The sequence below is a fragment of the Hyaena hyaena genome, unplaced genomic scaffold (genome assembly GCF_003009895.1).
Source record: "Hyaena hyaena isolate Hyena2069 unplaced genomic scaffold, ASM300989v1 scaffold_261, whole genome shotgun sequence".
In the NCBI taxonomy this organism is placed as follows: Eukaryota; Metazoa; Chordata; class Mammalia; order Carnivora; family Hyaenidae; genus Hyaena; species Hyaena hyaena.
This window is the reverse complement of record NW_024080893.1, coordinates 1,135,222-1,162,431: the sequence shown is the minus strand read 5'-3', so window position 1 is coordinate 1,162,431 and position 27,210 is coordinate 1,135,222. Positions and strand designations below refer to the sequence as shown.

The following is a 27,210-nucleotide window of genomic DNA, read 5'->3' as shown; positions in this document are numbered from 1 at the left end:
TCAATTCTCTCGTGCAACAGCTGACAAGCAAAATCCCAGCTCCTCCTCAATGCTCGAATCCACCTTTTCCACTCCACCATTCAAGTAAGTAAGTGCTGCTGAGAAAATCACGTTGCACAAATCGGCTCCACGAACATTTATAATCTACTTTATCTGGGTCTTAGAATTACTCATCAATCCATTTACTAGTCCTTTCTCAGCTGCTTTTCCCATTCCCATAAACGTCTATTTCAAACTATCCCCCTCCTCCCACGTGATCCATTTATTGGTCCAACTCCTCATACAATATTACCTCCTCCTCCTACTTTGTCAAGGAAAATGGGTTCATCTCTTGACAGTCTCCCTCAACTTTCCACCTTGAACTTACACATTTATTTACACCCACACACACTGTCATCCTCATTCTAATATCTCTCCTCCTGTGCCAGGCAAACCTTTGGTCCTGTGCCCTTGAGCACATGTCCTCTGCTTTCCTTTCAGCAGATCAGTGGGTCCAAACCTCTGATTTGACTCAGCACCATCCCCATCGTTGCCAAGTTTCTCTCTTCCCCTTAGCATATGTCCACTCTTAATTTCCCTTTCATCCCACTGCAACCTGACCTTTGCCCCTCAAACTGCTAAATCAGCTCTCATTAATTGGCTCGGTGCAGAGAATGGGCCCAGTCCTGATCTTCTGCCACATGCAGCCCTCCTCCTCCTTAAAGTGTTACATCTCCTTGGCTTTATGGCCATGACTTCACTTCATTCCCCTTCTCACATTTCTTCTCTCTCATTCATAGGTTCCTCTTTATCCACCCTTTGACTGTTGGTGTCCCTTAATATTTTATTCTTGGACCTCCTATTTTACTCAATGTACTCCAAGGTACTTCAGTTTCCACATGCTCCCAAGTACTTAGTTTTAGCTCATATCTCTCCCCTTAGCTTCAATGTTGCACATCCAGCTGCCCTGCTGAAAATCTCAGCCAGGATGTCCTACACATATCTTAAACCAAAAGGCCAAAACAGATTTAATCATCTCCCTAAACATGTCCCTCTTTCTGTCAGAATTGGTGGCAGTCACCCCACCTGGAAGCTTGAGTCATCTATGAGTCACCTTACTCCCTGACCCCTAGATGCAGTCAAGTGTTGCCAATTTTTCTTCCCAAATATTTGTCACACCTACCCCCTCCTCTGCATCCCTCTTGCCTTCACCATAGTACAGGACTGCATCATTTCTCACTTGGACTACTGCAATACCTCCTAACTAAGAACACTGCCAACTCATTCTACATACTGCTACTAAGTATGCTTTATCTAAAATATGAATCTAGCTGTGTCACTGGCTTAAAAAGTTTCAATGCCTCCCCAGCTGCCTAGTGAATTTCTTGGTTGCTAAATGAGGCCCTTCAGGATCTGACATATATCTATTTCTCTAGTGTCAATCCTTGCCACCCCTTGGCTACAGTTTCTAGCACTTATCTTTGCTCACAATGTTCATTAGTCCAGAATATCCTTCCCTTCATTACTCTTTTGGTTTAGCTAACATCTACTAAATTTAAGACTCCTACCAAGTCCTATCTCATCCACAAGCCTAGTCTGATTCCCTCACACAAGGTTAGGTAATCCTTCTCTGGTCTTCCATAACTTCATCTGGCTTGGACATATCCCTATTATATTTTGTTATGGTTGATTTATACTGGCTGTCTCTCTCATACATCAATTCTTTTTTTTAATGTTTTTTTTTTTTTTTTAATTTCTGAGAGAGAGAGAGAGGCAGCGTGAGCAAGGGAGGGTCAGAGAGAGAGGGAAACACAGAATCTGAAGCAGGCTCCAGGCTCTGAGCTAGCTTGTCAGCACAGAGCCCGACATGGGGCACGAACCCACTGAATCATGAGATCATGACCTGAGCCGAAGTTGGACGCTCAACTGACTGAGCCATTCAGGCGCCCCTCATACATCAATCACTGAATAGATTTATTCCACAAATATCTATTGAGCATCTACTATGTGTCAGTCACTTGGGACAATGGCACATGAGCTTACTGTAAACAGGGACATTATATTATACATTTTTGTATTTCCTGGTGCTTATGCAAAGTCTGGTGCATAGTAGATATTCAAAACATGTTTAGTGAATAATTGAATAGATGGATAGATGAGTATTTGATATCAGGAGCATTTTTTTTTTTTTACAAATAGTTTATTGTCAAATTAGTTTCCACATAACACTCAGTGCTCATCCCCAAAGTGCCCTCCTCCATGCCCATCCCCCCCTCCCCCCCACATCCATCAGTCCTCAATTTTTGTCAGCATTCAAGAGTCTCTCATGGTTTGCCTCTCTCCCTTTCCCCCACCATTTCCGCCCTTCTTCTCCCCCTTGGTCCTCCGTCAAGTTCCTCCTAATCCTCCTATACGTGCAAACATATGATATTTGTCCTTCTCTGCCTGACTTATTTCGCTCAGCATAACACCCTCAAGGTCCATCCAGGTTGCTACACATGGCCAGATTTCATTCTTTCTCATTGCCATGTAGTATTCCATGGTATAGATAAACCACATCTTCTTGATCCATTCGTCTGTTGATGGACACTTAGGCTCTTTCCATGTTTTAGCTATTGTGGAGAGTGCTGCTATGAACATTGGGGTACATGTGCTTATCAGGAGCATTTTAAATCAACAGTCATGAACTTTAAGTATCAGTTCAAGTATAGGGAAAAGAGCATACAACGTAAAACAGAAGGACAATTTAAAAATTCAATTAAATTGCATAATGGTATAATCTGATAATTTTATTCAATAAGGAATAAATTTTAAGAAGAGACAATATAGCTAAGCTATTTAGAAGAAAATATTATTAGATCATTTTTTATTTCCAAGTGCAGTACTTAGCACTGGGCAAGCTCTTATATTTATTATCTCCCTTTAAAGCATATTGTTGAACAGAGATAAATATTAAATGCCTACAGTCCCTCCACTTCCCTCAAAAGCCAAAAGTAATGAGAAATTTAATGTAAAAATCTAATGTAGTAATGGCAGCCAAATGAAGTTTAGTAAGACATGATTGAATTAATCCAAAAAGATTCCAGATGTTAAGTTCAAAATACTTCATTACCATTGTTGTTTAACCATATCAGACAGGATACATGTGGCAACATATCTGTTGCCATATACCCTGTGTTCAAAAAGGGAATGAGAGGAAATTTATTAGCTGAGAAATTCCAAGTAATTCAGGCAGGTAATGCCCTACTCTATGAATGTTTTTCTAAAAATTACTAATGCCCTAGAATTTTTTTAAATGTTTATTTATTTATTTTGAGAGAGAGTGTGTGTGTGTGCACAAGAGGGGGAGGTTCAAAGAAAGAGAGAGGGACAGAGAGGATTCAGGCAGCCTGTGCACTGTCAGTTCCTTCTCACAAACCATGAGATCATAACCAGAGCCAAGATCAAGACTTGGACACTTAACTGACTCAGCCCCCGAAACTTTATTTTAAAGGCAAAAAATATTACCCACTTTTCTAGTAGGCCACATTAATTAACCTCTCTCTAAGTTTCAGTTACCTTACCTATAAAATAGAATAATAATAATGGCTGCAAAAAATATTATGTAGAAGAAATAATTTCATAAATCCACATTAGTGCTCAGCAGAGTGTCTGACACATAGTAGGGCTCAATATTAGCGTCAAGTAATAGTGAATATTAATAGTATTTAATGTTTAAATAATAACACAGTTTAAATATTTTTAATATTTTAAATTTATAATATTATATCAGTAATATAAGTATTAGCTTATATAATATATAATATAATATATGTATTATAATATATAATAATATATTTTATATTCTATTAATATATATATTATATTAATAAGTATATATTATATATATACTTATACTTATATAAGTATAAGTATTAGCTTATATTACTGATATATTAACATAATATATATATATTATTATATATATTATATATATTAATATTATATTATATATATTAATATTATAATAATATATATATTATATATTATATAATATCAGTTAATATATTACTGAGTATTAACTACTCAGTGTGGTACATGTCACTATTATTCTCATTTTGTTTACAAGGAAGCTGAAGCCCCAACACCCACAATTGGATCTACCATACTACTTTGTCTCTCATATGACAATCTTAGGAAATTCATATTAAAAATATTTTATAGTTTTGGGGTGCCTAGGTGGCTCAGTCGGTTGAGTGTTCAACTCTTGGTTTCAGCTCAGGTCATGATTTCACAGTTTCATGAGTTCAAGAAGCATGTTGGACTATGGGGCGCCTGGGTGGCTCAGTCAGTTAAGCCTCCGACTTTAGCTCAGGTCATAATCTCACAGTTTGTGGGTTCGGGCCCCACGTTGGGTTCTGTACTGATAGCTAGCTCAGAGCCTGGAGCCTGTCTTCGGATTCTGTGTCTCCCTCTCTCTTTCTGACTCTCCCCTGCTCATGCTGTCTCTATCTCTCTCTCAAAATAAATAAAACATTTTAAAAAATTAAAAAAAAAAAAGAACCATGTTGGGCTCTGCACTGGCAGTGTGGAGGCTGCTTGTGATTCTCTCCCTAGCTCTCTGCCCTCCCCCACTCTCACTGTCTCTTCTCTTTCAAAACAAATAAATAAGGGGCGCCTGGGTGGCTTAGTCGATTAAGCGTCCAACTTTCGCTTAGGTCATGATCTCCCGGTTCATGGGTCCAAGCCCCGCGTCGGGCTCTGTGCTGACTGCCAGCTCAGAGCCTGGAGCCTGTTTCAGAGTCTGTGATGCCCTCTCTTTCTGACCCTCCCCTGCCCACGCTCTCTCTCTCTCTCTCTCCTAGAAATAAATTTAAAAAAAACATTAAAAAAAAACAAATAAATAAGCCTAAAATATTTTATAGTTTAAAGAAAATCTAAATTAAGGATTTAGATCAATTGCCACAAGACACTGAGTGAAAAGAAAAATCATGGAGTCTATTCAACTGGAAAGGTCAGGCTCCTCCTCTATGAAACTAGGTCATTTCTTAGAAAAGAGAAGGGAGGGGAATGAGAATGTCACACAAGAGAAAGAATCTGAGCGAATCAGGAAAGAAGACAAGAGAGAGCACAGGAACAAGGAAGCAGGCAGGTGGGTAATTGGCAGAGGGGAAGGTAAGAGCTGGGAGTAGAACTGAGAGAAATATTTTACCTTTTCAGCCAAAAGGTAATCAAACATAGGGCTTTCGAAAAGAACTAGAGAACTTGCTCTGGTGATACTAAAAAATAACCTTCATGAACCACCTTTTATAACATTATGTATTTATGAGACACTCACCCTTGGCTCTTTTCCAACATGCTTGTCTGTAACAGTCCTTTAATGATAAAGAAGGAACAAATCTGAATTAATACCTGATGTCGCATCTGGATCTTCTCTATGAAGCTTCTTAAGCTTCTTACTAACCAGATTCAATAAAGTAACTGGAGTCTCCATAAAAAAACAGGTATTTTCAAATATTTAATATGAATTTCTTTCCAGCTAGGAATCCAACATAAAAAAACAACTCTCTCAATTTTTTGGCCAATGAGCAGGAAAGGATTGCAGATGGGGAGAGGAGGCGGGTAGCAGAAGGCCTCTGAATTATAAAGGGTATGAATACTTGAATTTTTTTTAGAATTCTCCAAATTCTATTTTCTACTTTCGTGTATGTATTTTAACTATGTTAACTAGGTTAACCAATCTTTAGTGTAATGTTCTATAATAATGAAAATTATTTGTGCTTCCATAGTAGCAGTAGTCTAAATAATCTTACATTGTAATTACATGGTCCATATATAAATAGTAGCTTTAAAAAATATATATATATATAGTAGCTTTAAAATTTTACTGTCTTTAAAAAAAAAAGGTAAATATCCTTTTCCAGTTTGAGTTATGCAAAAGTAATCCCAGATGACAACATGTAAACATGTATCTGGGGGAAATTAGCATCAGCTAGTAATATTATACAGGGCACTCCCTAGACATACTAATGCTGAAAATTCACATCCACACAGCTCTTTTATCCTGGATTCCGGGCTACCTTTCATTAGCATCTAACGTCCTGCCAACTTCCAGTCACGAAGGTGTCCTCAATTCATTCTGTCATTTAGTGAGTGATTGCTATGTTCCACGCACTTTCTAGGTGATGGATAAACAGATCAACTTTCTGAACTCCAAAAAAAAAAAAAAAAAAGTTTCGGAACTCTTGAAACTTACAATTTCAGGAGAAAGACAATTTAAAAACATCAGAAAATATATAATATCATTTCAGGCAGAGATAAATACCATTAAGAAAGCGTAAAGCAATGGGGTCCTTGGGTGGCTCATTTGGTTAAGCATCTATTTCAGCTCAGGTCATGACCTCATGGTTCATGGGATTGAGCCCTGAGTAGGGCTCCCTTGCTGACCGTGCAGAGCCTGCTTTGCATTCTTTATCTATGCTCCTCCCCCACTTAACATGTTCCCTCTCTCTCTCTCTCAAAATAAATAAATAAACATTAAAAAATAAATCTTTAAAATAAAGAAAGCATAAAACAGGGTAAGAGGCTAGAGTGAAGAAGATGAGTAGCTATCTTAGGGAAGGCTTCTGTGTTTCTGAGAGGATATTTTTTAAAATGTTTATTTATTTTAAGAGAGAGAGAGAGAGCAGGGGAGGGGCAGAGAATCTAAGCAGGTTTCATGCTGTCAGCCTGGAGCCCAATGCAGGGCTCGAACTCATGAATCATGAACTGCAAGATCATGACCTGAGCTAAAATCAAGAGTCAGATGCTTAACCAACTGAGCCACCAGGCCACCCCTCTGAGAGGGTAACATTTTAAATAGAGGCCTTAACAGATGTGAAGGGGTAAGCCAGGAGAGGGTTTGGGAGAAAAGTGTTCCAGACAGTAGACAGGATAGGCAAGACTGTAACAGGGAAAAGCTTAGTGTGTTTGATAGCCCCTATCATAAATACCCCCATCTCAGCCTCCCTGAAACACCCTGAAATATCTAATCTCCCAAAACCCTTCCCCCTGCTTCCTGAATCCCACCCCCACTTCCTCCAGCCCATGTCAAGTTCTTTTGTGGCCAGTTATAAACTTTGTAAGTTTATACTGTTAAGTTTCTTTATGACACTGCTAGTTCCAACCTGAGGACGAGGTAAAAAATGAAAAAGTTCTAACTTCTCAGTCAAAAGATAATTCATTTACGCAGAGGAGGAGGCTGGGTGAGGAAAAAGAATGTGGAGAAGTTAAATGGTAAGGAAGAGGAGGGCAGAGGAAATGTTCATTCTGAAGTCCCAGTTGGAATCTGAAGCCTATTTTACAAGTAAATCATACACATGAATTTTGGTTTAGCAACTGTAGAATTAAACATTTATATAACCGAGATCCAAACCTCCACTTACTACCATTATTTTTGTAATGAAAAACTAGTTGTAGACTAACAACTGACTTACAAATGAGCATTTAGAATATATATCATTCAAAATTCATAAATGGTGGGGAACACCCGGCTGACTCAGTCAGTAGAGCATGTGACTCTTATGTCAGGGTTGTGAGTTTGAGCCCCATGCTGGTCAAAGAGTTTACTTAAAACAAAACCACAAAATTCATAAATGGGGGCTGCTTCCATTTTACATGCTTGGTGTCATATTTTCCTCTGAAATAATGAAAAACAAGCTTCAGTTAAGGTTGAAAGAACTGCAAATTTTGAATTAATGTTTCTTATGACATCAGACAAGTTTTTTAACGAAGAAGAAGAAGAAGGAGGAGGAGGAGGAGGAGGAGGAGGAGGAGAAGAAGAAACAATTCTTTATAGAGGCTTTAGAGAGATAACACCACTAAAAGTACCACTGTCTGGTACTAAAAGAGAGTGAGGCTAAAAAACAATATTTTTTCTAATATATTTCAAAATATATTAAGAATCTGACCATGTCTTAATAATTGTATTGCCATTTGTCTGCTTCAAGTCACCATATCTCTTGTCCGGATTATTACAACAGCCTCCGAAAAGGTGTTCCCACTTCTACCCTTGCCCATCTACAATCTATTCACAACACAAAATCCAGAATGATCCTTATACATGTCAGTCAAATCAGGCTATTGTCCTGCTCAAACCCTCCAATGATTCCTCATTTTATTCCAAGCAGAAACAAAGTCTCTCTAATGGCCTACAAGGGCTCCCCCCACCCCAACCTCATCTCATACTACTCTCCCCTCTGCCCACCACTTTTTGCTCTTCCTCAGCACCTAGGCATGCATCGCCCCTAAGTCCTCTGCCCTAGGAACCATTCTCTCTGCCCACAACCACTACCCTACCCTCAGCCATTTGGTTGGTTCTCCATCCAAGTCTTTGCTCAAATCTTACTTTCTTAGTGAGGCCAACCTTGGCCACCCTAAGGTGGTAACTTTCCGCTCACCTCCACCCTAGTACCTTAAATCCCCTTAACCCACTCTTTTTCCTTTTTTTTTTTTTTTGCAGGTGTTTCCTTCTTTCAAAATATATGACTTGATGATATTTTGTGTATATTTTTTTAATTGTTTTTGTCTCTCACTTGGATATAAGTTCCTCAACGGCCTGCATTGTTGTGTTTTGTTTGCTGATCTTCTAATTGCCTAGGACCTTCTCTGATACATAGTAATGTACCAGAAATGGTTTGAAGAAATTAATCAATATGCTTGCAAATACTGACATTGTTTTAAGTCCGCTTCCTTCTTTTTAGTGGGTATGGGGAAAGAGCATTCCTTCAAACTTTGCACAGTATAATTACTCAGCAAATTACTCATTAAGTGAATGGTTTGCCTTTTTTCTGGACACAAATAGCTTAGTAATAAATGTGCCCAGGCGAAATGCCAGAGATAATTTTGAAGAGCTCAGCGTGATACTTGAGTAAAAACCAGACTAGTTGTTCTGCTTGTACTTTTAATAATGATTGCATTTGCAAAACTGCCTTGACAAGAGTTTTCAGGATTACCGTTTTGTTACCATATTGTAGACAGTAAAATTAACCTTAGCTTGAATGATTTCTTAAAAAATAGCAGAAAATTGTAAAACTGTTATTGCATAATTTTTCACCTGTCTTTGTAACTTGCAGGCATTAGGTTCTGATGGAATAGCCATGAAATTATATGGCTACCTACACTGCTAAAAAGTGACATGATAAGGGGCGCCTGGGTGGCTCAGTTGGTTAAGTGTGAACTTGACTGAGTTCAAGCTCCATGTCTGCCTTTGCCCTGACAGCTCAGAGCCTGTAGCCTGCTTCAGATTCTGTGTCTCCCTCTCCCTCTGCCCTTCTCTTGCTTGTACTCTGTGTCTTCTCTCTCTCAAAAGAAATAAACATTTAAAAAAATTTAAACAGTTACATGATATTATGTCGCTCAATTTTTATTTTAGTAAAAGATTGCCAAACTAATAAATCAGAAACTAATACTTCCAGATACCTCAGTTCTCAAGGACTGTATTATATTAAAATATGTTTCTTGGAATGCCTCTATGATATGATTACCTTAGATCTAATATCCTATACTGCACTTGATAGTACAGTTTACGTGGCAGGTAACATTAGTGAAGTTGGGAAAGACTTCATGAAGTACTTTGACACCATAGAAGAAAAATATTAAAAAAAAATTTTTAAGTTTATTTATTTTGTTGGGGGGATAAGCAGGGGAGGGTCAGAGAGAGAGGGAGAGAGAGAATCCCGATCCGGCTCCGTGCTGTCAGCACAGTGCCCAATGTGGGATTCAAACTAACAAGCTGTGATCATGACCTGAGCTAAAACTAAGAGTCAGACACTTAGCTGACTGAACCGTCAGGTGCCCCAGAAGAAAAATATTAAAATGTAATACTTACATAGTTTATTAAATTTTCTGCAAGTTGTTTTTTCAAGTTTATTTATTGGGGTGGAGGGTGGCCGAGAAAGAGGGAGAGAGAGAATCCCAAGTAATCCCAAGCAGGCTCCATGCTGTCAGCACAGAGCCCAACACAGGGCTTGAATCCATGAACTGTGAGATCATGACCTAAGCCAAAACCAAAAGTTAGGCACTTAACTGACTGAGCCATCCAGGCACACCCTGTAACTTGTTGCTGTTGTTGGGTTTGTTTGTTTGTTTGTTTGTTGTTTTTTGAGTAAGTTCTATGCCCAATGTGGGGCTTGAACTCAGAACCCTGAGATCAAGAGTTGCTTGCTCCATTGACTGAGTGAGTCAGCCAGGCATCCCATGCAATTTGTATCTTTAAAAATATTTTATTTTACTAAAAACTAAAGTTTAAATATCTTCTTTTACCTTAAAGTTCAATAATTCCTGACTGAATATCAGAATCTCATCAGTTAATAGGCAATTTATCTCATTATAGTATTTTACTATGACATCAGAGAGTATCTTCTGTATAGTCAATCTTGGCTTTTCTGATTTGTACTAACTTCTGATTAACTGTAACTATTAAACGGTCAGGGAACTATTCCAAGCACTCAATTGTTGCATTAATAAGCCAGTTGTCAATCCTGGAGGTTAAAACAAAACAAACCAAACCAATGGTTAACAGTTCCATTTAACTACCTAAAACAATATTTGATAAAATGTAAGTCTATATGTAATGAAATATAAAGAGACTAATTTTGAGAAAATCATTTCAATAATTTTTGCTGGTTGATTACAAGAGTAAAGTAGAGGGGATAGCTTTTTTCTTCACCAAATACCACCACACCTTTCTGTACATTTATTTTCAAGGAATAAAAAATAGTTTTTGGCTACCTTTTCATTGTTTCTCATTTTCTTAGATTATGTTCAGAAGAGTTCATCTGCACTGTTCCCTTCCATGAGTGATTCCCTTGCTTTTCCCCACTATAATAATTAGGTGGATATGGTTCGATTATTATTTGGAAAAAAGATACTAAATATTTCCCTAATCAAGATGCACTTTTATTCCATCACAAACTGTTTTCTCTCTCTCTCTCTCTCTCTCTCTTTTTTTCTTTTTATCTCCCCACTTGAGTAAAATAAGAAATTGAGGATATTACACTCCTCCCTCCCTTTGGTGATTCCTGTAATTCCCCCATTTCCTAATGGGCCACTATCTGAACACACAGGTTTTGCTGAGATAGGTTAGTATTTATTCTAATATCCTTCAATACTGAGTCCCTTTTGTCTTGACTTCTTATATAGCACTTATATTTATACATTCTCACATAGTCTTACCATATCAACTTGGAATTCATGTGTGTATGTATGTATACATGCCAGCACGTGGATACAAAATTACAAAATCAGAGAGAAGAGAAAATAGTAGGAGAGTACAGATCAAATTTCATTGCCTAGCAATGTTTTCTTCCTTCTTCAATCTATCTTCATCTTGGGGTTCTGGATATTCTTTGTAGTCTCATTGAAATCTTTCCTAAAACATTTTCTTAGGATGTAGTTTCTGGGTGATATACTCTATGAATTTATGATAATTCTCAAATGTCTTTCCTTTTCTCATTCCTTTTTCCTTCCCTCTTTCCCTCCTTCTCTTTTTAGTCTCCACCTCCCACAGATGAATAGTATATCCTGCCTAACATGTGTGACTAATTATCTCCTAGAGCTTTGTGTTGCAGATAAAAGATTAATGGCAGTTGAACTATTTTTCTCTTAAAGGTAGCCTACCCTTTCTGCCTAGAAATGCCAATTGATAAAGGCCAACTGGCTGCTCTTTCCTGAAGAAGTATCTAAAGAAATCCTGTTTCTTTGATGGTATCCCTATACTCTCCCTGTCTAGAGGCATGGGGAAGATTTAGCTATTTGTTTGGGTCTTTCTTGACCCCATTGTGAATTAAGGAAACCAAACGGCAAATAGGACCACAGTTGACTATCCAAATGGATCCACAGGTCCCTGATCATCAAGGTTCCTAGGATCTGAAGCTTTCGGTACTCAACCTTGGAGTATGATGTTCTTTTCTTGTTTGGCCCATGTAGAAACATAATGTATCAGGATCTCCCTGCTGGAATCCCAATAGCACCCAAGGTTTTATAGTTCCTAGAAGCTGGTTTATTCACGATTGTAAATACCTTGGAATTAGGAGTGAAAGAGAGGGAGCCTCATTCAGGTTATATGATTCTCTGAATATCTGCATAAATAAGGCTGATTTTATCATAGAGCTTATCTCAGTGAACTGTAATGTTTTGCTCCATGAGTATCCCTCCTCCTAGTCGATAGCTTCTTTTAGGGCAGAGATTAAAAAAAAAACCAAAAACCTGGTAGAAACTGTGATGGTTATATTATTTTAGAGTCATAAAACAGAAGTGATAGGATTTTGGAAAAAATTCGGGTCTGGTGCAGGAAAAGGATGGTTGACAAATCATTACTGAATTCAAATGAATGAAACCACTTTGGTTTCCAATGATCTTGCAGGTGATAACCAGTGATTTTCTATGTTACATCGAATGAGAATTCAAAGTGGTTAATTTATGAAACAGAGATGGTGTCAGCTTACATGTAAGGATATGTTCTTACAGCTTAACATACCAAGCATAAAATATATGAAAGGATTTTTTAGTTATAAATTATTTAACAATAAAAATGGTCACTCACTCAGATAGACATAAGCTTGGAATAACCTCTCTGACTAGACAAGTGTTTGAGAGAATGAGGTCTTCCTCTTTGCTTCTTTGAAGATTTTTTATTTTATTTTATTTTTTAGTGGCAGCAAGTGAGTTGGGGAGAGGGGAGAGAGAAAGAGAGAGAGAGAGAATCTTAAGCAAGTTCCATGCTCAGCATGGAGCCAAATGCGGGGCTCAATCCTCAATCCCATGACCCTGGGATTAGGACCTGCACTGAAATCAAGAGGTGGACCCTCAACTGACTGAGCCACCTAACTGCCTGAAGATTTTGTGTTTTAAGTGGAGGCTCCAAAATATTTTCCGAGAATGGACAGTGAATCAGCTAAAAAATATATAGCACTGTCTGTTGTTTCCAAATATCTTCCACAGCTTAGAAACAAAGGTAATGTAACCATCAGATTGATAAATAACATATTCAACCAATATTACAAAATTCTTTCATATCTAAGTAATACATAAAAAGTTACCTTAATTTTATATAATGGATTAATTTAATACTAAGATAATTTAAATTTGCTAAATTACAACTTTTCTTGTCAAGATTAACCTTTAAATAAACATCAAAGCTATGAGCCATATTGGTTTTATTTTCTGCTGAGGTTGATAATAAAGTGATAGGATCCAGCTTTTAAAACCAACAATAGGTTAATTCCAAATATAAAAAACTACTAGTCATGCTTATGAATTATTGTGCACATCTGAAAGAATAGGAGATTACTAATTATAATTTTATTCAAAGCAGCACAGATAACTGTAGTTTGTTATCTTTAAATTATAATATAGAAGAGAGAGAGTTAAAATGGCAGAGTAGTAGGGAAATTCTAGGCTTGCATCATTCCTCAAACACAGTAAGATCATCCTCAAATCATTTCGAACACCCAGGAAATTTATCTGAAGATTAAGAGAAAAATCTGTGCAATTAGAGGGAGAGAATGTGGCAAGTAGGAGGTGCAGCAACATGAACTTCAGAATAGAAAAGCCTTGGTGCTGCAGAGAGGAGGGAGCCCTTTTCACAGAGAGAGGAGGGAGTGGTAGTGAAGAGAGAGAGCTTTGGGTTCTGTCAAGAAAAACACTTCCCCCAAACCATTGACTGGGGAATTGAGAAAAACTGACTATCACAAGTTTTCACAAGCAATAGAACTCAAATTCTGAGGTTTTAGACATCTGAGCCATTCAAGGGAGTCAAGCCAGGTGAGCAGCAGTGCTCTTGGGGAGGAGGACGGAGGCCCCAGAGTGGACATATGGTGTAGGGATCCCCTGGGTTGCACTGGGAGAGAATGTTCCCCTTCTGGAATACATTTGGAAAAGGGTATATTGCCTCTCCAAGGCACAAAGACCCAGTGGGTGCCATTGAATGACCATTTATTGGCAAGGACAGAAGCATGCACAGAGGGCAAATAACCTGCTTGCTGCTTTTGGCTGCTTCACCATAAACTCCCAAGGACCTGCATGGCCATGTTACTGCTTTTCTGGGACAGAACAGCACAGACACAGTGTGGCAAGGCTCTCCTCCAGGGGAGGGATTTGGTCCATACGCACCAGGTCCTTTATGATTTGAAATTTTCAATACTGGCTGCATGCCAGAGATAAAACAGAGGAGACCTGTGGCACTGGGTGGGTTGACGGCCTGGGCACAGAGAAGGTGAGAATAAGGATCTGACCGAAGTCTGGGACACCAGAGGGGAAATTGTTCACTTTTCTCTGAGGGTTTTCTGAAAAGCCTTTGGGTGGGAGGTCCCCTCTCCAGGGATGAGAGAGCTGGGTGATGCCCTCTCCCCCTGCCAGTCCCCAGCAAGGGCAGACTTCAATGAGCAACACAGCACCCCCAGTGGAGGCTAGAACTGATTACACCAAACCCTGCCCCCCTGCACCCTGTAGGCTCATCTTTATGAGGGCAAGTCTGATTGTGAACCAGTACATCTGGCCTCTTCCCCAGAGGACCAGCACAGGCCCCCTGCATACCAAGTCTACTGATCATAGAGTGCTCTAAAGCATCAGCTTCAGTTCTGTGGAAATTGGACAGGGCTTCTTTCTTTCTTTTTCTTTCTTTCTTTCTTCCTCTTTAGAATCAGGCTTATAATTTTTTGTTTGTTTATTTCTTCCTTTTCCTTTTCTCTTTTTTTGATCAGCTTTTTTAAAAAAAATCAGGCTTATTATAACAAACAAATCAAAACACACCTAGTTAAAGGTCCAAACACTCCCCATTGTAAGCAAAGAACTCTGCAGAGGATTGGCCTGTGGGAAAACACAACAGCAAAATGCACACAGCATACACCAGAAACACTTCCTGAAGCAACAGGTCCTGGACAGCGTATGACCCCTTCTTACTATGGCATCATTCTCAGGAGCAGGAAACATAACAAGCTTTCATAACACACAAAAGACAGAAGCCTAGACAAAATGACAAGATGGAGGAATTCTCCCCAAAAGAAAGATCAAGAAGAAATCACACCCAGGGATATTCTCAAATCAGATATAAGTAATATATTGGAACAAGAACTTAGAACAACAGTCATAAGAATACTAGTTGTGCTTGAAAGAAGCATAGGAGACACCAGAGAAACCCTTGGTGCAAAGATGAAAGACCTAAAAACTAGTCATGCTGAATTAAAAATGCTATAACTGAGATACAGTATTAAATGTAGTCACAACTAGGAAGGAAGAATCAGAGGAATGAATATGTGATATAGAAGATAAAATTATAGAAAATAATAAAGCTGAAAAGAAGAGGGAAAGAAAACTATTAGATCACAAGTATACACTTAGGGAATTCAGCAATTCCATAAAGCACAATATTATCCACATCATAGGAGTCCCATAAGAAGAAGAGTGGGAAAAAGGGACAAAAGGTTTATTTGAACAAATTATAGCAGAGAACTTCCCTGATCTGGGGGAAGGAAACAGGCATTCATGTCCAAGAGGCACACAGAATTCCCTTCAAAATCATCATGACATATCATAGTGAATCTTGCAAAATACAAAGCTAAAGAGAGAATTCTGAAAGCAACTAAGGATGAAAGGTCCTTAACCTACTAGGGTAGACACATGAGGTTAGTAGCTGACCTGTCCAAAGAAACATGGCAGGCCAGAAGGAAACAGCATGATATATTCAACATGTTAAATGAGAAAAATATACAGCCAAGAATACTTATCCAACAAAGCTACCATTAGAATAAGAAAGATAAAGAGTTCCTAAGATAAGCAAAAGTTGAAGGAATTCATGAACACTAAACCAGCTCTGTGAGAAATATTAAAGTGAGAAAGAGAGACAAAGCAACTAAGACTAGAAAGGTACAGAGACAATCTACAGGAATAGTGACTTTACAAGTAATACAATGACACTAAATTGATAACTATTAGTAATTACTCTGAATGTAAATGGAACAAATGTTCCTATCAAAAGACATAGGGTATCAGAATGGATAAAAATAGAAGACCCATCAATATGCTGCATAAGAGACACCTCTAGATTGAAAGGGGATGGAGAAGCATTTGTCATACAGGTGGACATCAAAAGAAAGCTGGAATACCCATACTTGTATCAGAAAAACTAGATTTTAAGCCCAATATTATAACAAGAGATGAAGAAGAGCACTATATGATAATAAAGCGGTTCTATCCAAGAAGATCTAACAATTGTAAATATTTGTGCCCCCAACTTGAAAGACCCAAATATATAAATCAATTAATAGCAAACATAAAGAAATTCATTGATAATAGTATAATAATGCAATAAGGGGGACTTTAACACCCCACTTATGGCAATGGATAGATCATCAAAGCAGAAGATCAACAAGGAAACAATGGCTTTGAATGACACACTGGACCTGATGGACTTAACTGATATATTCAGAGCATTTCATCATTAAGGAACAGAATACATATTCTTTTTGAATGCACATGGAACATTCTCCAGGATAGATTACATACTGGGTCACAAATCAGGCCTCAACCAGTACAAAAGGATTGAGATCATATTATGCATATTTTCAAACCACAACACTATGAAAAAAGAGTTTCAACCACAAGAAAAAATTTGGGAAGACCACAGATACATGGAGTTTAAAATAATCAATGAATGGGCTAACCAGAAAATTAAAGAAGAAATTAAAAAATACATAGAAGAAAATGAAAATGAAAACATGACAGTTCCAAACCTTTGGGATGTATCACAGGGAGTTATAAGAGGGAAGTATATAGTAATACAGGCCTAACTCAAGAAGCAAGAAAAGTCTCAAATACACAACCTAACCATACACCCAAAGAAGCTGGAAAAAGAACAGGAAATAAAGCATAAAGCCAGCAGAAGAAGAGAAATAATAAAGGTTAGACAGAAATAAATATTATTGAAATTTTAAAAAAAAGAACACATCAACAAAACTAGGAGCTGGTTCTTTGAAAGAATTAACAAAATAGATAAACCCCTGGCCAGTTGTATCAAGAAGAAAAGTGAAAGGACCCAAAATAAATAAAATGACAAATGAAAGAGGAGAGATCACAATCAAGAATGCAGAAATGAAAACAATTATAAGAGAATATTACGAGATATAATATGCCAACAAATTGGGCAATCTGGAAGAAATGGATAAATTCCTAGAAACACAAAAACTACCAAAACTGAAACAGAAATAGAAAATTTGAACAAACCTATACCAGAAAAATAATGAATCAGTAATCAAAAATCTCCAACAAATAAGAGTCCAGAGCTGGATGGCTTCCCAGGGGAATTGTACTAAACATTTAAAAAGAGTTAATATATATTCTTTTAGAGCTGTTCTGAAAAAATAAAAAAGGAAGGAAAAGTTCCAAATTCATTCTCTGAGATGGCATCACCTTCATTCCAAAACCAGACAAAGACCCCCTCCCCATTAAAAGGAGAATTACAAACCAATATCTCTAATGAACATGGATGCAAAAATAATCAACAATATATTAGTAAATCAAATCCAACACTACATTAAAAGAATCATTCTCCACGAACAAATGGGATTTATTCCTGGGCTGCAGAGGTGGTTCAATGTTTGCAAATCAATCATTGTGATACACCACATTAATAAAAGAAAGAGAAACATATGATCCTCTCGATAGATGCAGAAGTACATTTGACAAAAGATGCAGCATCTGTTTTAAAAATGTTTATTTAGGGGCGCCTGGGTGGCTTAGTCGGTTAAGCGTCCGACTTTCGACTTTCGCTTGGGTCATGATCTCGCGGTTCGTGGGTTTGAGCCCTGCGTCGGGCTCTGTGCTGACTGCCAGGCCAGCTCAGAGCCTGCAGCCTGTTTTGGAGTCTGTGACTCCCTCTCTCTCTGACCCTCCCCTGCTCACGCTGTCTCTCTTTCTCTCTCTCTCCTAGAAATAAATAAAACATTAAAAAAAATTTTTTTTAAATGTTTATTTATTTTTGAAAGACACAGAGAGACAGAGAATGAGTGACGGAGAGGCAGAGAGAGAGGGAGACACAGAATCCAAAGCAGGCTCCAGGCTCTGAGATGTCAGTGCAAAGGCAGACACAGGGCTTGAACTCATGAGAGATCATGACCTGAGCTGAAACCAAGAGTTGGACGCTTAACCAGCTGAGCCACCTAGGAACCCCTACAGCATCCTTTGCTTGCTTGCTTTCAAGGGAGAGAGAGAGAGCAAGGGAGAGGCAGAGAGGGAGAGAGAGAATTCCAAGCAGGCTCTATGCTGACAGCATGGAGCCCAAAGTGGGGCTCTCACTCAAAACCTATGAGATCATGACTTGAACTGAAACTAAGAGTTGGACGCTTAACGAACTGAGCCACCCAGGAGCCCCTTTACAGCATTCTTCAAGGAAGTAGGGATAGAAGAAACATACCTTGACATCATAAAAGCCACATATAAAAGACCCACAGTAATTATCATCCTCAATGGGGAAAAACTCAGAGCTTTTCCTCTAAGGTCACCAACAGGACAGGAATATCCATTCTCACGATTGCTATTGAACATAGTATGGGAAATCTTATTCATTTCACCAATCAGACAACAAAAGAAGTAAAAGTCACCCAAATTGGCAAGGAAGAAATCAAACTTTCACTCTTCCCAAATGACATGATACTCTATGTGGAAAAACCTAAAGACTCCACCAAAAAATTGCTAGAAGTGATACATGAATTTAGCAAAGTCACAAGGTATAAAAACAATGTGCTGAAATTGGTGCATTTCTATAAAACAATAATGAAGTAGCAGAAAGAGAAATCAAGGAATTGATCCCATTTACAATTGCACCAAAACCCATAAATACATAGAAATGAACCTAACCAAAGAGATAAAAGATCTGTATGCTGAAACCTTAGAAAGCTTATGAATGAAATTGAAGACCTAAAGAAATGGAAAAACATCCCATGTTCATGGATTGGAAGAACAAATATTGTTAAAATGTCTATACTACTCAAAACAATCTACACATTCAATGCAATCTCCCTCAAAATATCAAAGTAACAGTTTTCCTTCCCTCCTGTGTCTTATTTATTTATCCTTCTAAGTCTCAGTTGCCCTTACTATAAAATGGGAATTTTACCTCTTACTTTACAGGCCTATTGTTAGATTATAAACAATACACATAAAATGTATAACAAACTGCTTAACAAAGGGAAAGGTGCAATAACTGGAAACTTTTTATTGGCATATTTACTGATAATTACACCCACCTGTAGTTAGGAATTTCTGGGGTGGGTGCCCTATATCCTTAGGTAAAAGTAATAAGATAATTGGTTTTTTCATTTGTAGTAGATAAATTTTGCTTTTATTTGGCTATTCTTCTGCTTGCCCACTAGTTCCTTGAAGTTATCTTCTAGACCCTGTTCTCTTCTTATTACCTTTTCTTTGGGGCCCTTGTCTTTCCCTTATTACACTTATCCTAATTACCATTGATATCTTTTGCTCCTCTAAGGTGCAAATCAGGCTTGTCCTGCTTCTGTAATGGTTTGTCCAAATGCAGTGAAAGATGTAACCATTAATGAATTATGTATGTATCCCTCCTAATTGTTCTGGGGATGGGGCTCTTCTATGCACCTTTTGTGTCATCAGGAGAAAATCACAAGTAGGTGAAGTAAATAGTGAAGAGGAGTAAAGCAACAGGCTGCCTAGTTTTTTTCTGAAAGGTTAGGGAGGTGTTTGGGAGAGAGGATGGAATGGAAAAAGAATACACCCATAAGAAGATGGTCTTGGATTTAAATAGTAAGGAGTCTACATGTCTTTTTTTTCTGGTAGTATAGACTATATAGCATGTCCAGTTAATTGGATCATGGTCATTGTAAAAAAGAAATATTATTGGATCTATGTTGCCTCACTTGTCTTGTCTGATATAATCACTATGTAGATGGAAACTCTTACGGAAGAGCAGAGAATCAATACAACAAACACAGTACTTTTATCATATCTGAAAAGTCAATTCTTGGAGACAGTGAAAAGATCAGTAGTTACCAGGGGTTAGGGGGAAGGGAAGAATGAATAGGTGAAGCATAGAGGACATTTAGGTCAGTGAAACTATTTCTGTATGATTCTATGATGGTGGATACATTTCATTATACATTTGTCAAAACCCATATAATATACAACACAAAGAGTGAACAATAATGTAAACTATGAGCTTGAGTGATAATGATGTATCAGCGTAGGTTCATGGATTATAACAAATGTATCGCTCTGGTACAGGATGTTGATAATGGGGGAAGTATACTTATGGGGGCTGAGGATATATAGGGACTCTATTTTCTGTGCAATTTCTGTGTAATTTTTCTGTGAACCTGAAACTGTTCTAAAAAATAATTAAAATATCAGTTCTTCCTGAAAAAATAATGAAAAATGAAATTACCTTCTTTCGAAAGTGAGAGAACAGGTTTGTCACAGGTTTGTGATATTTGGAGGTACAACCACATTTCCACATATGAATACTTCCTCAATTCCTTATTTTTAATTTTTTTAATTTGTGAGAGGATGGGGGAGGGGCAGAGAAAAAGAGAGAGAGAAAAAGAGGGAGAGAGGGAGAGAAGCTTAAGCAGGCCCCACACTTAGCGCAGAGCCAGGTGTTGGGCACAGTCCCACAACCCTGGGATCATGACCCGAGTCAAAATCAAGAGTTGGATGCTCAACTGACTGAGCCACCCGGGAGCCCCAAGTTCCTCAATTCTGTGCTATAGGATTCCAAATCACTTCATCTCCTGGTCTGTTAAATAATATATGGACTTTTCTATTATATTGTATATGGGATCAAAATTTCAAACATATGTTTTAACTCACTAAAACTTATTTAGACATTCTCTATTTCCACAAAGGATTTCAGGGAGATAACAATAAAACACACAAGTAATACATTTATTAGATAATAGAATATCACCAAAAGAGGACAAATTAGGGTTGGAAATAAAGAGAAAGAAAATATACTAATTCTAAGGTTAATATTTTTGCAATGATTGAATAGAAAACGTTTGCTCTGGGTTTCCAGATACCATTGGCTCTTTTTACTTTGGCTAAGTCACGTTTCAAAAGTATAAAGCATACAATTCATCAAAGAAGGTAAAAGTTTTTTCTCCTATATATTCTGAAAAAATTTGTGTGGTAATGTCTTCCACAGCAGTTTTAGAGCAGCCACAAACATAGATTAATTTTTACATGACTTTTCTTTTACTGGCTTCTGAATAAAGTTGAAAGCATAACATTTAAGTTTAGCTCAATGAAGACTGTTTTATCATAGTCTAAATACAGTATATTACACTATCTTGGTTAACACTAACCTTAAAGCTTTCTTTGCTTTTATTTCATCAGTGAACCCATTTTCAGAATGCTTTTTTCTTTTGCAAAAAAATAAAGGATATATGATTGCCTAGAAACCTGTTGAGACTACTGTTTTAATCTTCAGATTCGAATTCCTTTTTCTTCTTCAGTAGCTTCATTCCTACTGGTTCAAGTACTTTATGATTCATTAGAACTTGGCAAAGACAAACTCCTTTAAGAGGAGAGATGTCATTACTACTTAAGCACATATTTTGTATAAGATGACTTGATACTATGCCAACAGCATCAGAAACAGTAAAACAATCTTTGTATGTTCGTAAGTGATGCTTCCTTTTTATTTCCACCTGAGTCTGAAGGGAGTAAATAATACCATCCCATAGTTGAGTAGCTTGAAAGGACTAGAGCATCCTGAAAAGAAAAAAAAAGAAAAACCAACAACCATGTTTCTTACAATTTAGATTACACAAAAATATGTAAGTTTCCTAGTTTTGACAACCTTGTGGTTTTGTATGGCATATCTGCTGCCAGTGTGTCTCTTGTTTCTTGTTTCTTTTCCTCCCATCTTACGTAAACCATAATTTATTTACTAAACCTGCACCCTGTTTGTCTGCCAATAACAACAGGGTAAAGCTAGGGACTTGCTTTACTCATATGAAATATATTACTGTGTGAATTTATATACCCTTAATGTGACATGATGACTACCTATACTTAATCTTGAAGAATATTTCCTTAGAAAATATTTAAAAGCAACGCACATACACACTGGAGTCTTGATTATGACAGAGCTGTGACTTCATGAGGCTCTTTGCTTTTTCTTTCTTTTCTTCCTTCCTTCCTTCCTTTCTTTCTTTTTTTTTTTTTTTTCCTTTTTTGACTGATGGCAAGCTCTTCATGAAAGAGATCTAGGGCAAGCAAGCAGCTGAATAAAACGAATTGATTTATTTGCCAGTTGATCTGTATGAAAAATGTTTGTGAGGAATAATGAAAACCTGAAAGCAATAAACATGTTCATCATCTGGGGAACATTTAAATAAATTATGTCATAGCCTCACTGTGGAATATTAAACAGCCAGTTTGGAAGAATGAGATTTATAGCATGGAAGGATTTCATTAAGTAGAAAAAACAAAACAAGAAAACTAGCAAGTTTTTTTTAAGAGAATGTGTATACTGTCATCTTAGTTATATAAAAATGAATTCCTGAATTACAGCAAGTATATGTAAATAAATAGACAAGTCTAGGAGGCCAACCTTCAAACTATTAACCTTTGGGAAGTAGGATTATAATGAAAAAGGATGCTCACTTTTTATTCTATTTGTGAGCTTTTGAATAATATCAATACATATCATTTAATACAATACTTTTTCAATTAATTGGAGACAGCAGAATTTTTCATTGAGATAAACTCACATACTACAAAATTCACCTCTTTATTTTATTTTTAAGTTATTATTATGTTTTAGTAGGCTCTAACACCTAACATCGGTGTGAACTCACCACCCCATGATCAAGAGTCACCTGCTTTACTGAGCCAGCCAGGCACCCCAAAATTCATCCTTTTAAAATGTACAATTCAATGGTTTTTCAATACACTCACATAGTTGTGCAACCATCAGTTTTATCTAATTCCGGGTCATTTCATCACTTCAGAAAGGAACTCATAGGTTAGCTGTCACTCCTCATTCCTCTCTAACCCAGTAAATTTTTAATTAAACAATTTTAAGAATGATAATGGAATAAGTTGAAACATCTAGACTGTTGTTTCTAGGTCTTTTGTTGTTAGAATCCAAGAATTTAAGCTCTTTCCTTTGGAAACAAGATGCTCAATTTTACATAATAGTCTAATGTTTATGAGAAAACGACAGAAATAAAAACCCCATCACCTCCAAATGCCTTTTGTAACAGAAGCTGTCCGTCTATATTAGCCCAAGACCCTGTGGACAATGCGGAGACAGGAGTAGGGGATAGTGGGTGAGGAATGGAAAGTGAGGAATTAGAGAAGAGGGGGCGAGGGAGTGATGGGCGAGTAGGGACGGGGTAGGGTGGAGTGGGGTGGGAAAGGCTAGGAGTCTGTGATCGGTGCAAAGAGTATGACCATCTGCTTCTCTAACCTTCATTAAACAAGTAGGCTAGGTTAAGGAAATAATTCTCCTGCTTGCCATCTCGTACTTAACCCTTTGTTGTTCTAAGTGTAGCTGCTGACCAACAGCATTGGCGCCATTTGGGAACTTACTAGATATGCAGAGTATCAGACCCTACTCCTGAATCTAAACTGCATTTTAACAAAGCCCCCAGATGATATGCCAATTCGTTTGTGAAGCACTGCTTTCGTGGACACCTTGGGTACAGTAGCTTCGGAAAGGAGCGCCTGGGTGGCTCGGTCGGTTGGGCGGCCGACTTTGGCTCAGTTCATGATCTCACGGTTCTTGATTTCGAGCCCCGCGTAGGACTGTGCTGACAGCTAGCCTGGAGCCTGTTTCAGATTCTGTGTCTCCCTCTCTCTCTGACCCTCCCCTTCTCACGCTGTCTCTCCCTCTCAGAAATCAACAAGAAAAACGTAAAAAAAAAAAAAAAAAAAAAAGAGTAGCTCGGTAAACAGACGAATAGCGGTTTTTTAAAAAATGTTTTATTTATTTCTAGGAGAGAGAGAGAGAGACAGCTTGAGCAGGAGAGGGTCAGAGAGAGAGGGAGTCACAGACTGAAACAGGCTCCAGGCTCTGAGCTGGCAGTCAGCACAGAGCCCGACGCGGGGCTCGAACCCACGAACCGCGAGATCATGACCTAAGCAAAAGTCGGACGCTCAACCGACTAAGCCACCCAGGCGCCCCCGAATAGCGATTCTTAACCCGAGACCAGAGAGGGCAGGTGGGATGAGAAAGGGGCGGGGCCAGAAAAGAGGTGACCCTCAGGAGCCAAGTCCAAACCACCCGCTCCTCTCAGCTGTCCTTCCCGTGAGTACATATTTGGTTAGGATCTATAGGGCTCCCTGTCCTCTTTTTACGGCAGAAGCCACCGTTAGGGCTCACGAAACCCGGCTCGCTCGGTCCTGGCCCCAGAAGCCCACTCTGGCAGCCAAGTCTACGGAACCAGAGTCAAAAGAACCGCGGTCGGCTCGCGCTCGGGTTCCTCCCCTAGCTCGTAACACCGCCCCCACCTGGCAGCCGGTGGGCGGAGCCCAGGGAGCGTAGTCCCCGCCCCTTCCGAACCTGACGGAAGTGACGTCATGCCTTGGCCGGCCGGTCTTTCGGTCTTCTTCCCCCTCTCGTACTCTTCCTCCCCAGTCCCTCCCCACCCCTCCCCCTTCCCTCCTCCAGCTCCAACCTTTGAGGCCGCGCGGGTGGAGAAGGCTATGGAGTAAGCCGGCGGCAGCGGCTTGGCTCTGAGGTCGAGCAGGAGCAGCCAGGAAGCGTTTGGGGGGGCGGGGGAAACGAGCCCCAGCACCGCCCCTCCAGGGAAAGAGGGGAAGAGGTGAGTGACCGCCCATGGGCACCGGGCAATCGCCTTCACCTGCCACACTCCCATCTGGGCTCTCAAGGCCAGCAAGGAGGGAACGGGGAAGGACCCGCACCCGGGGTAGGCCTCCCGAGGCCCTTAGAGCTGGTGACTGTTGCCTGGTGACGGGCCTGCAGGCTGGGACGGTGGGCGCCCGTGCGCAGCCGAGCTGGGGGAGTGGCGAGCTCCGGGGAGCGGATCCGAGAGGCCCGAGTCCCCCGAAGAGGCCTTGAGGCGACGGGAGACCGGGACCGGAGCCATCTGCGGGAGGGAGAGCCCCCTCTTTCAGGCGCTGGAGCTCGGGTTTCCGTGTTGGAGATCTTGGTTCCCTTTTGGGAAACACTGTTCCGCGACTGGGTGAGACCGCTCGGGTCAGTTCTGAGGTCTGCACCTGATTGCCTGGGTTACCAAACAGCGCCCTACTGATCCAGGCTTCCTTTTCACACTGTAGCTCTAGTTCTGGAACGGAAGGTTATTGTGGCTGAGGTGGGTGGGGCAGGTGTTTTGCGGAGACTAACACTCCCCTCAGTGGCTCCCTCACTCCTCTTTTTCTAAGCGGGAGAGAAAGGGTTGAGAAAGGTTTAGATCGTAAAGCTTGCAAAAACTTGGAATCCGACTGAATACATTCCATTACTGTCAGGTCAGTCCCTGTGACAGTCTTCATGAGACACTGCATTCGAGCGACTTAAAAGTGCCGTGTCAATAGTGACTTAAAATTTTAAGTGCAAACTATTTTTTTTTTTTGTAGAACAAATTCAGGAATTACTTGTATGATGACTTTTTTCTTTTTTTACAATTTGAATTCGATGAATAATAATTTTTTTTAAGTAGTATTTGCATCTCTCTCCATTCTGGAAAATTAACATAGTTTAACGAAAATGCTCCAGACCTGCCTGTCACTTTAAAAGCCAGTTGTGTCCTGGTAATGGCTTGGAAGTCAGGTACTTGAAGCTTCCTTCTTGACTTTGCAGGCATTTTTGGTTTGGCTTCCTGTCTTATTCTTTAATATAAAAATATTGATTTTAAAATTTAAAGATGGGTTGTCATTTTTAAACTAGTCATAAAAGAAGCTTTGGGGGGTTTGTGTAAGGGAAAGGAACCTAATGGAAGGTAAGGACCTTCATTCTTTTCAGATCCACTTTACACACATGCTGAACCCTATTCTTCTGTCTCTAAGATCCATACACACTCAATAGAAACAGACATGTATTTCTATACCATAGAATACTTCTGAGCAAATCAATTATAACTAGGAATAACTACCCAACTCATGTGTTTGAAATTCATTATTTATCCCCACCAAGAAAAATAGGTCTTCTTACTGTGTTTAACTCAGTGACTAGCTTCTTCATCCATCCCTTTTTTGTAGGAGTAGAGTGTGACATCTTCCTGGCTCTCATGACTCCTATCACTCTCTCTTGATGTCCTGTTAGTTTGGCTTCTTGAACATGCCCACTCTTCATTGTCATTACTAGTACTCTCATTCCGGCCATCATCATCTCATCTGGAGTATAACCAGCTTCCTAATTATGGTTGGTCTACTTGCATTTACTGTGACCAGCTCTGTAGTTTTCCACACCAGACTGAGTTAATTTTTCAGAATGCAGATCTGTACATATTGTCTTCATGTTTAAAACCGTTCAGTGGCTTCCATTGTTTTTAAGAGAAACTAATATCCTTAACAACCTGTTTGTGCCCCCCCCCCCCCCAGTTGCCTTTTGAACCTCATTTCCATAGTGCTTTCTGGCATTCCTTTCTCCCCTAGTCACCCTGTTCTTTCTGTTCTGCTTCAGGTACGTGGCTTTTGGTTATGATGCTTCCTCCCCCTGGAAATGTGCTTCTTTTCCTTTTCATCCAGTTACTGCCTGTTCAGCTCAGTTTGGGGGAGACTTTTCTGGTTAAGATAGTCCCATAATTATATGTTCACATGACACCATTACAGAGTTGCCATATTTATTAATAAATTAATGAGGTGTTTTTCATCTGGTACTGTGTAAGTGCTTAATAAATGTTTGTTGAATGAATTCATTCAGTGCTTACTAAATGTGCCAAGAATTGTATTCAACATTTTATGTTAATCATCTTGAATCCTTTGAACAACCACATGATATATGGGTGGCATTTCCCCCTTTTTTTGGTTTAGAAATAGTGTTAGGGAGGTAGTTGGTGGTCACAGTGCTAGTAAGTATTAGTATAGGCATTTGAACCCAGGTTTCCTTGCCAATGAAGATTGTGTACTTAATCATATAACATTTAGTTCTCACACTGTGCATCAGAACTACTGAGGAGCTGCTCAAAATACAAGTGCTGCCCTGACTGCACATTTATAGATTCTGATTCCAAAGGTTTGAGACAGTAGATAGGCATCTATGTAATTAACAAATTATCTAGT

At 38.9% G+C, this 27,210-nt stretch overlaps 2 protein-coding genes across 2 annotated transcripts in view; one reads left to right on the top strand and one right to left on the bottom strand.

The window, feature by feature from the left end:
• Window positions 1-26,446, bottom strand: DEPDC4 (DEP domain containing 4). Its single transcript, XM_039245580.1, is given in 17 exon segments — window positions 1-95; window positions 5,371-5,448; window positions 8,843-8,970; window positions 9,057-9,109; window positions 10,265-10,293; window positions 10,296-10,387; window positions 10,389-10,478; window positions 12,542-12,613; window positions 12,822-12,930; window positions 20,405-20,487; window positions 21,324-21,394; window positions 21,396-21,722; window positions 23,586-23,593; window positions 24,310-24,416; window positions 24,418-24,532; window positions 24,648-25,277; window positions 26,371-26,446. Coding segments are annotated over 17 exon segments (2,163 nt in total).
• SCYL2 (SCY1 like pseudokinase 2) overlaps window positions 24,559-27,210 on the top strand; it is a 64,573-nt gene continuing 61,921 nt past the window's right edge. Inside the window, exon 1 of the mRNA XM_039245590.1 lies at window positions 24,559-24,794. The gene's annotated coding sequence lies outside the window, so the exon portion shown is untranslated. The remainder of the gene's footprint in view (window positions 24,795-27,210) is intronic.